The 14,001-nt window shown below is 44.2% G+C and overlaps 1 protein-coding gene across 1 annotated transcript in view; it reads left to right on the top strand.

The window, feature by feature from the left end:
* maml3 (mastermind-like transcriptional coactivator 3) overlaps positions 1-4,974 on the top strand; it is a gene marked incomplete at its 5' end in the record, with an annotated part of 329,880 nt that extends 324,906 nt beyond the window's left edge. Inside the window, one exon of the mRNA XM_084318854.1 lies at positions 2,847-4,974. Coding sequence (XP_084174980.1) covers positions 2,847-4,009 — 1,163 coding nt within the window. The 3' untranslated portion in view covers positions 4,010-4,974. The remainder of the gene's footprint in view (positions 1-2,846) is intronic.
* Positions 4,975-14,001: the final 9,027 nt, after the last annotated feature.

The following is a 14,001-nucleotide window of genomic DNA, read 5'->3' as shown; positions in this document are numbered from 1 at the left end:
TACAATATGCATTGAATATCCATTCTAGCCTACTGAACATCCCATAATAGTCTCCATTCTACTATTGGTCGAGACCTTGGTGCCAGGCTGCCATACCCCTCAGACCCAGTTCAAACGTACCGCTCCACATGTACGAACAAGTCCTAGTTCCGCGTAGGAATCTGGCTACCGCACCACTAATGGGACTATTTGTTCATAGTGCGTATATATACTGCGCTACTAAAGTAGGACTTTCTTTTCAGTCCAGTTTCTTACCCTCCAATAGAGTCACAGACGTAAAGCCTCCCCGCGACGCCACGTGTGGGAGTAAGGCCAAGTTCGCCTACCATCGGTATTGAGACATCGTGTATATTAATATTTGAATAGTCATATTTGGCACTATATCGTCGAGTTGGACGTAGTCTATTAAGCTAATAATAGTCTGTTAATATATAGTGCTTCGTGCGGTGAGAATACTACCGTAGTCAGTACCCCATCGTTTCGGGCAGAGAACTGGCTGCTTATCCAGGGTGGTTGACCCCACGTGAAGCTGCACCCGAGGAGCCCCAGAGCCGACGAGCGAGTGGACCTGTATACCGGATTATTCTACCGACGACAGCCCGCCTTCCCAGGCACGGATTATGCTTTGTGTACGTTGATTATTCCATGGATAAAGACCCCCGACACTGCCGTGTGTTGGAACCCCCCCCCCCTGGAGAGGACGCAAGGTGAGGAGACGCTCTGCAAGACGAGGTCGCTTCACGTCTCTCCTCCGTGGACCGGAGGACGCCGGCCCACAAAGAGTCCACCTGCTTTCATCTGTGGTCCAAGGATCGCCGGCGCATTGAACGGCACTACAGTGGGTTCACCTGGGATACCCTTGGCCGGATGAGGCAGCCGGATTCTACCCCCCCCCCTTCCTACTCCTGTCGGCTTACAAGCGACCGGATTAACCCCCCCTAGTGTGTCCAGTATATAATCATTAAAGTATCATTGCTGTTATTCCTTAAACTATTCCAGGTCGTATATGTACCACCTGCGCCTTCAGAGATTGGACATTCTCTATTGATATACCGACGAATACTCTTGCCATAAAAGTGCATACTAATTTCCATTCATAAATGTGATTGATTTGATTAAGTGCTTGCTCTACACACCATCGCTGTGTAGAAATAAAGACCTATTTCTAATTCGTACATTTGTGTTGGATCCGTTTCATCTACGTGACAGTGTTCATCATAATATATTTATGCCGTGTACTGGGTGGCCGAATATTAAGTACAAAGGTAGTGGTAGTAAGTATCATATCTAGTAATACAGTCAGGGAATTGTACCCCTCAGTTACAGTAGGCTTTGAACAAAATTAGTAAAGGCGGGTGCTTTGGCAAAGTAAACAGTTGTCTGTGAAAATACAGTGGTTCTCTCGACACTAATGGATCAGTCTTTTGTAGGGATGCCCCGATCACGCTTTTTGCCACCGATACCGATCACCGATCGTCTTGAGCCATATCGGCCGATACCGATCCGATATCGATTGTTTTTGGTTGTGTTTGATATGTAGTAACAGGGCTGACGAAAAACAAATATGCATGTTGTTTAAATGTGAAAACAATTAAAAATATAATAGCCTGAGATGGCACGGTACATTTGTCTGAGAGATAAGAATCCACTTAATAAAAAAAAAAATCCAAAACTTTTAAAACAATACTTTCAAAATCAAACATTAAAAAGTGAAAATGGCAAGCTTTCGTAGAATGACCCATATATATATATATATATATGTTTTTTTTTTTTTAATATATATATTATATAATTATACTTGTAGTTGTATTATCTGCGAGACATCGCCGCCACGCAACAAGTCAAAATGCTCGCTATCTCCACTGTCTGTGTGTATACTCTGCTTTGGTTAAATCACATTCAGCATGCCCTCAGCACAGCAGGGTATATCTGCGGCTGCGGCTCTGCAGATATACCCTACTCCCTCAGCTAGCCCCGTTTGTGACTGCGATGCAAGCCGGGGCTCGAATACGCATCGAATCAATGTTATAAGACATTGATATCAGGAGCTATCTGTAGCTACTGCTAGCCGGCTAGATAACGTTAAGACAACGCCTCAGTGAACTATTTAGTTCAATGGGACATTTCGTTTTGAACAGTGAACTAACGTGAGCTAACGGAGGTATCACCATGCACTACTAGACTTGCTGGAGCATTTGTTGATATCAGGAGCTATCAGTAGCTAGCTGGCTAGATACCGTTAGAGTTAGACAATGCCTACTAAAAGTGAATAGTTGACTGGGTAATTTTGTTTAAACAGTAACGATAGCTAGGTAGCTAACGTTAGCTCACGGTCAAATGCACTATAGACTAGAGCAGAGGACCCTCCTCTGTGTTTACACGGGTGCGGGAGGGGCAAGGGAGGAGGAGGAGGAGCGGCAGTTTGCAGATCCGTGTGTCTGAGACAGACGGCGAGTGAGATCTCCGCTAAGAATTGGATCATGTTTTTCGATCGGTTTCCGCGATCGGCAAATATGACTCATTATCGGAATTCACCGATCGCATATTTATACTGATTATCGGCCGATAACGATCGGTGGCCGATCGATCGGGGCATGCCTAGTCTTTTGATCCATGGCTGTCCATGAACTGTTGGGATGGCCCTGGAAGGATCACAATCCTCCCAAACCCATGTATACAATCCTTTCTAACTGCTGTTGTCTTTCTATTTTCTATCCATCTAATGTCTCTGCCTTCTTTGCTCTGTGTGTTCCCTCCCCCTAACCTGTCTCCTACCTCTTTTTCTTCCAGGTACTCCTCAGTGTGTTCCCTCCCCCTAACCTGTCTCCTACCTCTTTCTCTTCCAGGTACTCCTCAGGAGATGGCATCCAGGACCCAGGCTCTTCAGAACATCCGTGCTGCCCGAATCCTACAACAACAACAGCAGCAACAACAGCAACAACAACAACAACAGCAGCAACAGCAGCAGCAGCAGAACCAACAACAGCAGATGGTCCAGATGGGTTCCGTTCAGCCCCAGGGGGGCTCAGTGGGGCCCCAACCCGACATGGGACTCTCCTACGGTGGCCAAGGGTCCAACCAGGGTTCCTTGTATGGCCTCAATCCCACGATGAGCCAAATGATGCACCAGCAGCAGCACCAGAGCCAAAGTGTCCAAGCCCCAATGGGCCTTCCGCCCCAGCACAACCCAGCCGGAGGGCCCCAGAGGCAGGCAGTCGCTGGCCCTGGGGTCGGAGGTATGCCTGGAGGAGCCGGAGGTGGCGGAGCAGGAGGGTATGGGGGACAGGGAATGTTGATGAACTCAATGTCTCAGCAAGCCCTCAAAGGCCCACCCAACGCCAAAGCCCAGGCCCAGAGACTGCAAAGCATGCTGGGAGTCGGAGGTGGAGCAGGAGGAGGTGGTGGTATGGGAGGTGGTGGCTGGCCACAGCAACAAGGACAAAGTATGCAGGCCATGGGGGGAGGAGTTGGAAGGACTACAGGGGGTGGGGGAGGAGACATGGTTGGGTTTAGCTCCCCCCAAGGCTATGGTATGCAGCCGGGGCAGCCCCCGCGCATGGCCAAGCAACATTTCCAGGGCCCAGGCCAGGGGATGGGCCAGGTAATGGATCCCAGAGTAGGCAACCCAGCAGCGGGCATGGGAGGCCCAATGATGGGCCCTCACATGGGGGGTCAGCCCAGGACCAACCAGCCCCGACCCATGGTCATGAACCAGGGGATGAACCAGGGTGTGATGGGGCAGGGGCTGCCTGGAATGGGGGGCTTTGGGCCGGGCCCTGGGGGTCCAGGAATAGGGGGAGGAGGAGGGGGGGGGGGACCCTACGGACCTGGGGGAGTTGGCGTTGGGGGTCAGCCACAAGGCTACCAGAGGACAGCTAATCAGGACATGTCATCGTATGGATATGGAGGCGGGCCCTCAGGAGGAGGAGCCTTTGGATTGGGCGATGGTTCAGGGGCAGAGCTGGACTCAGGCGATGGTTGGATGGAGGAGTTTTTCCCAAGCCAATAGCCAAAGGGGAAACTGGGGATCATAGTTTTTACTGGACAGACTAAACAGAGGTGGAAGAAACTTTTAAACCTGGGAAAATCAAACAAAATGGAAGAAATGCTATGGACTGGTGACTGGCATGTTTTGTTTTGTAAAACATGAGCAAGGTTATAAATTAGTTATTTGTCTTATATGTGTGAGTGTGTGTGTGAGTGCCTGCATTTCTGTATGAATCATATCTTAGCGTGGTCTGGTATTAATGAGAATCCCTCATAGAGATTATGGTGTTTTTCAACTCGTTTCCTGTTTTTCCCTTGTTGCACTGTTTTAAACTAGCCCCTTTTACACAGAGATCAGAGATGAACATCATAGACAGATGAAGAGGAAGGAAGACTTGTTCTCAAGGCAGGTGTGTGTGTGTGTGTGCGTGTGTGAGAGACACCATCCAGCTCGGTGCTTCAGATTTATCCGCTATCTTGATGAGCTGAAAGCAGTAGAAAGTATTCTCACTACTCCCATTTCCTCCCTTAGATTTATATACCTCCTCCTACTCCTTCTCTCGCCCTCTATCCCCCTCCCTCTATTGTTCTCCCTTTCCCACCACTATCTCTCCCACCATCCCTCTGGAGACTCACTCCTTTCTGTCTAAGCTCCCTCCTCTGTTTAACTGTGAACCTCACAACAAAACAAATGGTGTGTGCTTCTGTTGTCCCCACTCTGCCCTCTAGTGCGTCTGTTGTCCGCACTCTGCCCTCTAGTGTTTCTGTTGTCCCCACTCTGCCCTCTAGTGTTTCTGTTGTCCCCACTCTGCCCTCTAGTGTTTCTGTTGTCCCCACTCTGCCCTCTAGTGCGTCTGTTGTCCCCACTCTGCCCTCTAGTGCGTCTGTTGTCCCCACTCTGCCCTCTAGTGTTTCTGTTGTCCCCACTCTGCCCTCTAGTGTGTCTGTTGTCCCCACTCTGCCCTCTAGTGTTTATGTTGTCCCCACTCTGCCCTCTAGTGCGTCTGTTGTCCCCACTCTGCCCTCTAGTGCGTCTGTTGTCCCCACTCTGCCCTCTAGTGTGTCTGTTGTCCCCACTCTGCCCTCTAGTGTTTCTGTTGTCCCCACTCTGCCCTCTAGTGTTTCTGTTGTCCCCACTCTGCCCTCTAGTGTTTCTGTTGTCCCCACTCTGCCCTCTAGTGTTTCTGTTGTCCCCACTCCGCCCTCTAGTGCGTCTGTTGTCCCCACTCTGCCCTCTAGTGTGTCTGTTGTCCCCACTCTGCCCTCTAGTGCGTCTGTTGTCCCCACTCTGCCCTCTAGTGTTTCTGTTGTCCCCACTCTGCCCTCTAGTGTGTCTGTTGTCCCCACTCTGCCCTCTAGTGCGTCTGTTGTCCCCACTCTGCCCTCTAGTGTTTCTGTTGTCCCCACTCTGCCCTCTAGTGCGTCTGTTGTCCCCACTCTGCCCTCTAGTGCGTCTGTTGTCCCCACTCTGCCCTCTAGTGCGTCTGTTGTCCCCACTCTGCCCTCTAGTGCTTCTGCCAGGCAACCAACCTGAGCCGACCGCTTGGGTTTTCTTTTCCTGTTCATCGCTGTGGATGGTGCATGTGTGAATGTGTATGCATTCACGGAGACAGAGAATTGGCAGCTAGAGCAAGCACTCGCACACACACACACACACACACAAACAAACACACAAACATCTTGCTTCCAGTCAGCCGGAAAGGTGATCTATTTGTCTGAAAGGCAGCTAACAGAGCTCACATTATCTTACAGCTTCTCATCATTTGTCTATCTTTAAACCATCACATGCATCAGACTAAGTAATACAAAACAAAAGTATCGGTGGGCATTGAATGTATCCACGCACCACAAGTGACTTCGTTTTGAAGAAGAAAAATAAATTGTCACCTATTTTAGAGGAGCCCATTTACAATTTTCTGTTTGTACTCATTTACGTTGTATTACTAAACAATACTGTCAGTGTCTTTGTCAGTTAAAAGAAAATAATTATAAGATTGGCTTACTGTTTCCTTGTGTTGTCTTTAAAAAAATTAGCTTGTCCTCTTATTGCAACGCCTCATTCTCTTCCATTGTTGTGATACAGTTGGCTGTCTTATGAATCCTGCTCTGTTTCATCTTGTTGCTCTTTGTATTCATAGTATTCCATCGCATACATCTTGGTTGCACACAACAGGTAATTGTAATCAAATAGCAGGTGATTATCATTCAAATACAACCGTGGCAAATGAGCTGTGGCATTGCACCACATTGTTTGGCAAAACAGTCATGAATTTGCATCTATGATGCCCCTTGCTACAGCTATAACATAACTGCTATTTTGAAATACAACTGAAGGAAGATAAATGGCTCTTGCCCAACATTTTACTAGGAAAACAAACCACTGCTGTGTGATGTCATTTTAATGGGAGGACCCTTGAGATAACAGGCAGGGGGGGTGGGGGGCTGAAAGGTTGCGGTGGTTAGCATACAATCAGTTCTTCCATTGAAGTCAGTGTCTCCCCTTTCTCTGCCCAGGAATAGCAGCTTACGTTGGGCATAGATGATAATGTAGTCCCAGGCCTCCCCTAAGGCCTATGGCTTTGCTTCTCTTCACTATCAACTGAAACATAATACCACTGTTGATAATGTTAATTTGCTGTAGGCTTTGTTATTCTCTGTTGTCCATGGTTGCCTAATAAAGCTGTGTCAGATAGTTGCTGGTAATATTAACCCTCACTTCTCTGTTGTCCCTATGGTTGACTATTAAAGCTGTGTCAGATAGTTGCTGGTGATATTAACCCTCACATCTCTTAACTGTTTTCTAATCTTCGTCACAAGATGAATGAAAGAGTATGATTTAAGAAGGAATGGGTTTGAATGTGCTTTACTCTGTACTGGCATTTTACAAGTCTATTAGCTGAACAGAATGAAAGCTTGATTGATGCTGTCAACAAACCAAAAAGCCTTCTCTCTGTAAACTAGTTCCATTCCATCAAACGTTTGTTCTCATGGTTGTCGCTGTCGTATAATCTAACCCTTTAAATGCAAGCGAATTTCATTAGTCTTGTAAGCATAGCTGCCATTGGTTGTGCCAATGGATTGGTTTATTTCACTTTATTTTGTCATCTTCTGGGAATGTAGGCCCCTCTTGTGTTTTGAGTTTGAGGGTTTCATTCCGAGCTGAACTTTGTCTGTAGACATTGGTTATGGTTTGTGCCGTTCCCCACTCCTACCAGGGGGAGGCTGTCGAATAAAACCCTACACCTGTGTCTAGGGCTAAGCTGGATAAAGTGTTGCTGTTTTGTAGCTTGTCTGGTGCAATGTGCAACTAGTGGAGCAGTCACTGCTTTCCATAGTCTCATTGCCCACAGCCCCAATACTGCAAACCAATCGAAGCTCAAACAAATCCCGATGTTTGAATACTGTTTGTCCGGGGCGTTCGGAGTCATCTGGTGAGGGGGGGTGGGGGGAGGTGGAAACACTTCCAGGTCAGTTTTATATGGTCACAGAAGGTCACACGACCTTTGTGACATTTTGTCTTCTATCAAAGTGAGGGTATATGATATGGTATGATATCCCTTCTTCGGGGCAGAAAAAACAAAGCTTCCTCCAAATATCATTATGTACTGGGACCAAGTCAAATGTAGACAACATTTTAGCGTTTCTCGTTGTTGTTTGTTTTATTTCTTCTTCTTTTTTTCAATATATATATATATATATATATATATATATATATATATATATATAATTTTTTTTTTTTTTTTTTTTTACTGGTGCTGACATATATGTGATTATGAGAAAAGTATATAAAAGATAATGGCTATTTGTAAATATGTTTTTACAGGTTTAAATACATCAGATAATACAGTCTCTACTCTGTAAAGAATTTACTGTTTGTTGGAAAATAGAGAAGTATTTTTTATTTCAAAGTTGTTGTTTTTTTGTTTTTTCACTTTTAACCCATCTGAGCTATGCCATTGCACTTCAGACAATGTCTTACTACTTATTTGTATTGTACCTCTTCTCTTTTTTGAAGTTTATTTTTTTTGGTTTGTTTTTCTAGTTTTGAGATTTGACTGTTCTTAAGCAGTGCTTATTTCTTTTTATCCTGTGTACAGAGTTCTGAAATGTTAACAAAAAGAGAACTACAAAAAATACTTTTTTGTTTTTCAGAAAAGATACAATAAAGAGAGAATGTTCTCGCTGGTCATATTAAATCAAACTTCTCCTTGTTCTTTTGTTTGTTCTTTGTGTGCATGCTTGCATGATACAATAGGACATTATTGTGTGGGTGTGTGTACACGCACAACACCATAAATTATTAACCAGCTATAGTGACAAGCTATAATTTTCATTTAATTTCATTATTGCGATTCTGACAAGGACAGATGCACACAGATTCATCTAATGTCACCAAGCAGATTGAGGAACGGCAGCAGTGATGTTGTGTCTAACAGAAACCTCATTCGCATAATTAAACAAACATATCGCTGCTGTCAGATAAAAACCTTGTATTTAAAAAAAAAAATTATAATAATTGGTTCGTTTTTGGAATTAAGAAAATAACATAATATTTTCAGATTAACACTCGTTTATTATTATCATTATCAGTGATAGATTTGGTTCTGAATGGGTTCCGTGGGTGCTACAATCACAAGAAGATGTACAACTATCAATTAAGATTAAAACACCAAAATTGGAGTTATGAGGATTTGTTCCGACGCCAGTGACATGATAAAGAGCAGAGCCTTCATTCCATCTGGCAGTAATAACAATCTTGAATCACAGTCTCAGTCTCTCCACACACGTTCTTTTTTCATTTCCTCCTTCCACCGTCACCCCATTCAGTCTAATTTTCTCACTCTTTTCCCTCTCTCTCCTCCTGCTCACCCCCCCCCCCCCCCCCCCCCCCCCCCCCACTGGGGTCTATCTCGCTCTCTCTCTCTCCGTCTCTGTCTATCTCTCTGCCTCTCTCTGTCTCAGTCTCTCTCTCTCTCTCTCTCTCTCTCTCTCTCTCTCTCTCTCTCTCTCTCTCTCTCTCTCTCTCTCTCTCTCTCTCTCTCTCTCTCTCTCACACACACACACACTGTCCTTCTGTATCCTGACATTGATAAATGGAAATTCACAGAGATGGCAACATCATTACTCATGTTCAGTAGTGACGCCACCTAGGACAGAGGGGAGGAGAGAGACTGAAGGACAGAATAGGAGGAGGGTGTAGGTGTAGGGGGGGTGCATTAGGAGGAAGGTGACTAATATGAGCGGTATTGTCTACAACAGTGGTTCTCAAAGGTAGGGTGTTGGCACCCCCCTGGGGCCCTTGAGGGGGTTCCATGGGGCTCCCCAGAAAGATTGGGAATGGTTTAATTTAACCAATATTTTATTCACTAGAAGTCAGTCCAATGAAAGAATGTACAGTACACAAACGAGTGTTCTGATCATAGGTATCACTCTCACATCTGGTATCTCCCCACCTACAGTATAGACGGTTATTGAATTCTGGACTAAATCACATCTAACTACAAATATCTTCTCAGATGGGGGTCCCTGGAACAAGATCTTATAAAATGGGGGTTGCTGACCTATTATCTATCAATGTGTGGGTCCTTAGCATGAAAACATTTGAGAAACAATCATCTACAATAACCCCCCCCCCAACTTTCCATCTGTTCAGTTGCTTATTACTGGTGGTGTGGTAAACTGCAGGGCTAATGCGGCACTCTTAAAGCCCCAATCCAGGTTTGTTTAGTTTCCTTTTACCATATAAATGTGGGGTTATATACACAAACATTATTGAATAGTTGGATTTTAGTAGCTTTTTGTGATTTCTTTCTTTCAAACATTACTAACGTTAACAAACCTTTTATAGTCTAAAATACAGTCAACTCATATTCCCCTGTTGTCTTGTGTCAATCAAGGAGATGTGTGTTGTTCCTAAACATGTTGCATGTGTTGAGAAATGTGTTCAACATAACTCAATTATATGTGTGATCTTTAAACACACTATTTCAACACATTTTTATTTTCTAATCCTTGTTAATCACAATTTTGGATTGGGTTCCGTTCCACTACAAAACACCCCAACTAGGAATATATGTGAGAATGATGATCAGTGATAACAGCCTACTGCTACAGATGATCAAGAAGTGATGTTATACCCCAGCACAATCTACAAGGTATAATCTATACCTGAGCTGTATTTTCTATTTTATAAATTGGAAGAGGAGGACACGGTTAATTATAAATAGAGAGACTTGTGTTTTGTGGAGTATGACTTAAATGATGTCACTAATGTGGAAGGTGGAGGTGATTGATACAGGTAATGATGGGACACACACGCTCACTCGTTCACTATAATCTCTCTTCAGCATTTAGGAATCAGTCAGCCAGCCAGTAGTCAGTCAGGCAGTGTTAATGAAAAGCAGTTTCCTGGAGTCAAACGCATGCACACACACACACACACACACACACACACAGAGGGGGCGTTGTGCACTCTAATCAGCACGACAAATGATGTGTCACATAGAATGGGAGATGAGTTACAATCATATTTGCTAGCTCTCTCTCTCTGGAAAGTAATAAGGTGAGGAAATATAGTTTGAGAGATAAAGGGGGACAGGGAGAAAAGAGAGGGAGCGAACACACAGGAAGACAGTGAATAATGTGAGTGTGTGTCAGGTTGATGAATGTAGTCAGGGAGGTAACAGGAAGAGCAGGCCACCCCTGTCTGAAACAATGAAAACTCTCTGTCTCACATTTGGGACACGTGTCTGAAAAGTTGTAAAATTGTAGCCTATAAACGGTTTCACTGGAATTCTGTTGCAAGGGAACAGTTTGGACCCAAGTGTATTTCCTGTCATTTATTGTAATTAGCGAACATTACAACAGGAAATTAACGTGGGTCTGTTTAGAATGTTTATGTTGTCGAGATGAATCATAGCATAACGTGTGCAATGATATGGTTTCACCTTTTCTGTTAATGTGGCGCCCTCTTATGGGCAATTATGCCTACTGATACAACAAAGGGCCAGTGACTGCAGTCTGCGCCAATAGTATCCAGCTGCACAGCCGCAGAGCGGCGCTCTCAGGGCCGCGCTCATAGATATCTTCTATATTATATCTATGGCCGCGCTGCCTGATTTTTTCCCGTAGCCTCTGTTTGCGAAGACGCTCTCTGATTGGCTAGGCCGCATAAAGCGAAGATGGAAAGACGCGTTATTTTTAAACCTAGCCTCATTTTTCGGAGACGCTCTCTGATTGGCCACTGACATGTTTGCCCAATCGCGTGACGAGCTGTGTCTTTGCCCATTTCCGCGTCGAACAGCCTGCAACCTACCTGGTGTTCTATCTATCGCCATGCTCTAAGACAAACTCTAACCTTAACCAACTTCGAAAGAGTGCCTAAGCTTAATTAACTGTCGAAAGAACTTGCTGTCACGCTCTAAGACAAACTCTAACCGTAACCAACTTCAAAAGAGTGCCTAAGCTTAACCAGTGTAGAAACAGGCGTTGGCCAATCAGAGAGCGTCTCCGAAAAATGCGGCTAGGTTTAAAAATAACCAGAAAAGACCCTCTCTGACTGGTTTAGCTCTGAAGGGCCTCTTCCGCCTTGTACATATATTCTGCGTTATTTTTTTCCGTAGCCGCATTTTGCGGAGACGCTCTCTGATTGGCCACTTCATGTGACATGTGCGCCCAATCGTGTGACGCCTGTTTCTACACTGGTTAAGCTTATAGGCACTCTTTCGAAGTTGGTTAAGGTTAGAGTTTGTCTTGAGCAGGGCGATAGAACACCAGCCCTGATTCCAAACTCTAACCAGCTTGTGACTGCAACTTGTTCCTGTTTGCGGACGACTCAGCCCTGCTGGTCTCTGACAAGAACAAGTTACATGTTGAAAAAACCCTCAGCTCGGAACTAGGCAAAATCTGCATATGGCTCGCTGACAACAAACTATCATTACACATGGGCAAAACAGAGTCCATTCTCTTCGGTTCAAATAACAAACTCAGCAAGACCGACGGCTTCTCAGTTACAGTGGGTGACAATATTGTCACAAGGAAAGATGAAATTACCTACCTGGGTTCCATCCTAGAGGCTAATCTTTCCTGTGATAAAATGGCATCCAATGTAATAAAAAAAGTCAATCAACGAACTCGATTCTTGTACCGGATCTCCTCCCTGGTAAACAAGAATACCCTGAAGACTCTGGCAGGAGCACTCATTCAAGGGTACTACGACTATGCTTGCACCTCATGGTACCAAAGCACCTCAAAGGCACTAAAAACCAAATTACAAACATCTCAAAACAAACTAGTCAGACTACTGCTTGACCTGACTCCTAGAACCCACCTCACCCCTGCACACTTTGCCAACCTAGGATGGCTTAGAGTAGACGACAGAGTACAGCAACTTGCAATGGGCCTGGTCTACAAGATACACTACACGACCAAGGTACCCATGTACATGTCAAAAATACTTCACAAAGGTCAGTGAATACCACGATCACAACACCAGAGGGAGCTCCACAAATCATGTAAAACCCAGATTCGGCTCAAACAAGGGACTAAACACGTTTCGCAATTATGCCACAACAATGTGGAATGCCCTACCCAAAGCTGTAAAGGAATGTGAATCACTACCCACCTTCAAAAACACTCTCAAAGAACACCTACGGGAGACTGCAATTCAAAACTGGCCCCTACAAATGTCCTAACCCAGTTGTACAATAAAGACCAAGCATGGCTTTGTCAGTATTCCAATGTACAGCCCGACCCAACCCCACCCCACCTACCCAACCTCCTCCAATGTACAGTTTCTATGTCAAATGTATGTCAGTATTCCAATGTACAGTGTCCCCCCCCTACCCAACCCCCCCCCCCCCCCCCCACCTCCAATGTACAGCCCCACCCCACCTACCCAACCTCCCCCAATGCACAGTTTCTATGTCAAATGTATATACACTCTTTTTCTGGACTTTTTAGTATCACAAACAGTACTGTATTTGAAAATCTGGTATGTCATAAATGTATAGATGTAGCAGTACTGTCTATCTGTATGTCGTGTGTGTCATATGATGAATTGAAAATGGGGGACCCTGATGGAAACAAGACGCAAGTCTTTCTCAGGTCTGCATCCTCTTAACAATTGTATGTATTGAGCTGTACTGTACTGTACCCATTCTGCAATCTGTTAATAAACTTTTCAATCAATCAATCAATCAATCAATCAATCAATCAATCAATCAACCTGTTCCACCCCAGGTGAAAATCTGCATAAAATGTATACCTAGGTAAATGGAATATTGCTCCACTTCTACAAGGGCTATTTGCATATTCTTGGTATCTAGGTATATCTATGGACCTCAGTGAATGTATTCTCAGTGTCAGAAATATTGTGTCTATTACTAGGCTTGCTTAAATTGTGATGAAACAAAGGAAAATATGAATTATGATTTTTCTTTTCATCTTTGACAGTGAATAACACCATGATAATAATGACCAAACTTAAGAAACGACCACTGAACTCATTCAGTACCCTCTTGAGATCATGTGTACAAAAGATCTAAGGAAATTAATAAAGGGAAGATGATAAAACTGAAGGTTCTGTATATACAGTACTGAATTCTCCCATCCGGACCAATGCAATTTGAAATATTATTATAGAATATAGAATATATGCTTATACATTACCTTATTATAGCCAATTCGCACATTTATATATATAGTATCTTTCAAATGGCAGAGTTCAATTTGGATATAGTATCACCAGGCGTGCATAATAACAGATACTGATATTTACTGTAATCGACTGTACTTTTTTATTTCCCCCACAGTGTAACCATTTTGAAACTAATTTCAGATCTAACTGTTCCTACATGGTAACAATAGTGAGGAGAAACTGACTGCGTTTCAATATTTGTCAAAAACGTTACCTTTTGTAGCTTATTATCGCGAATCATAACAATTATTGATATGATTCATTCAGAACGCTGAACTTTGAACCACCATAGTATGTGACAGGAAGTGTAGATCGGA

The sequence above is a fragment of the Notolepis coatsorum genome (assembly GCF_963971535.1).
Source record: "Notolepis coatsorum genome assembly, chromosome: 7".
Taxonomy (NCBI): Eukaryota; Metazoa; Chordata; class Actinopteri; order Aulopiformes; family Paralepididae; genus Notolepis; species Notolepis coatsorum.
Note: the sequence above shows the minus strand (reverse complement) of the source record. Positions and strands in the feature narration are given on the sequence as shown.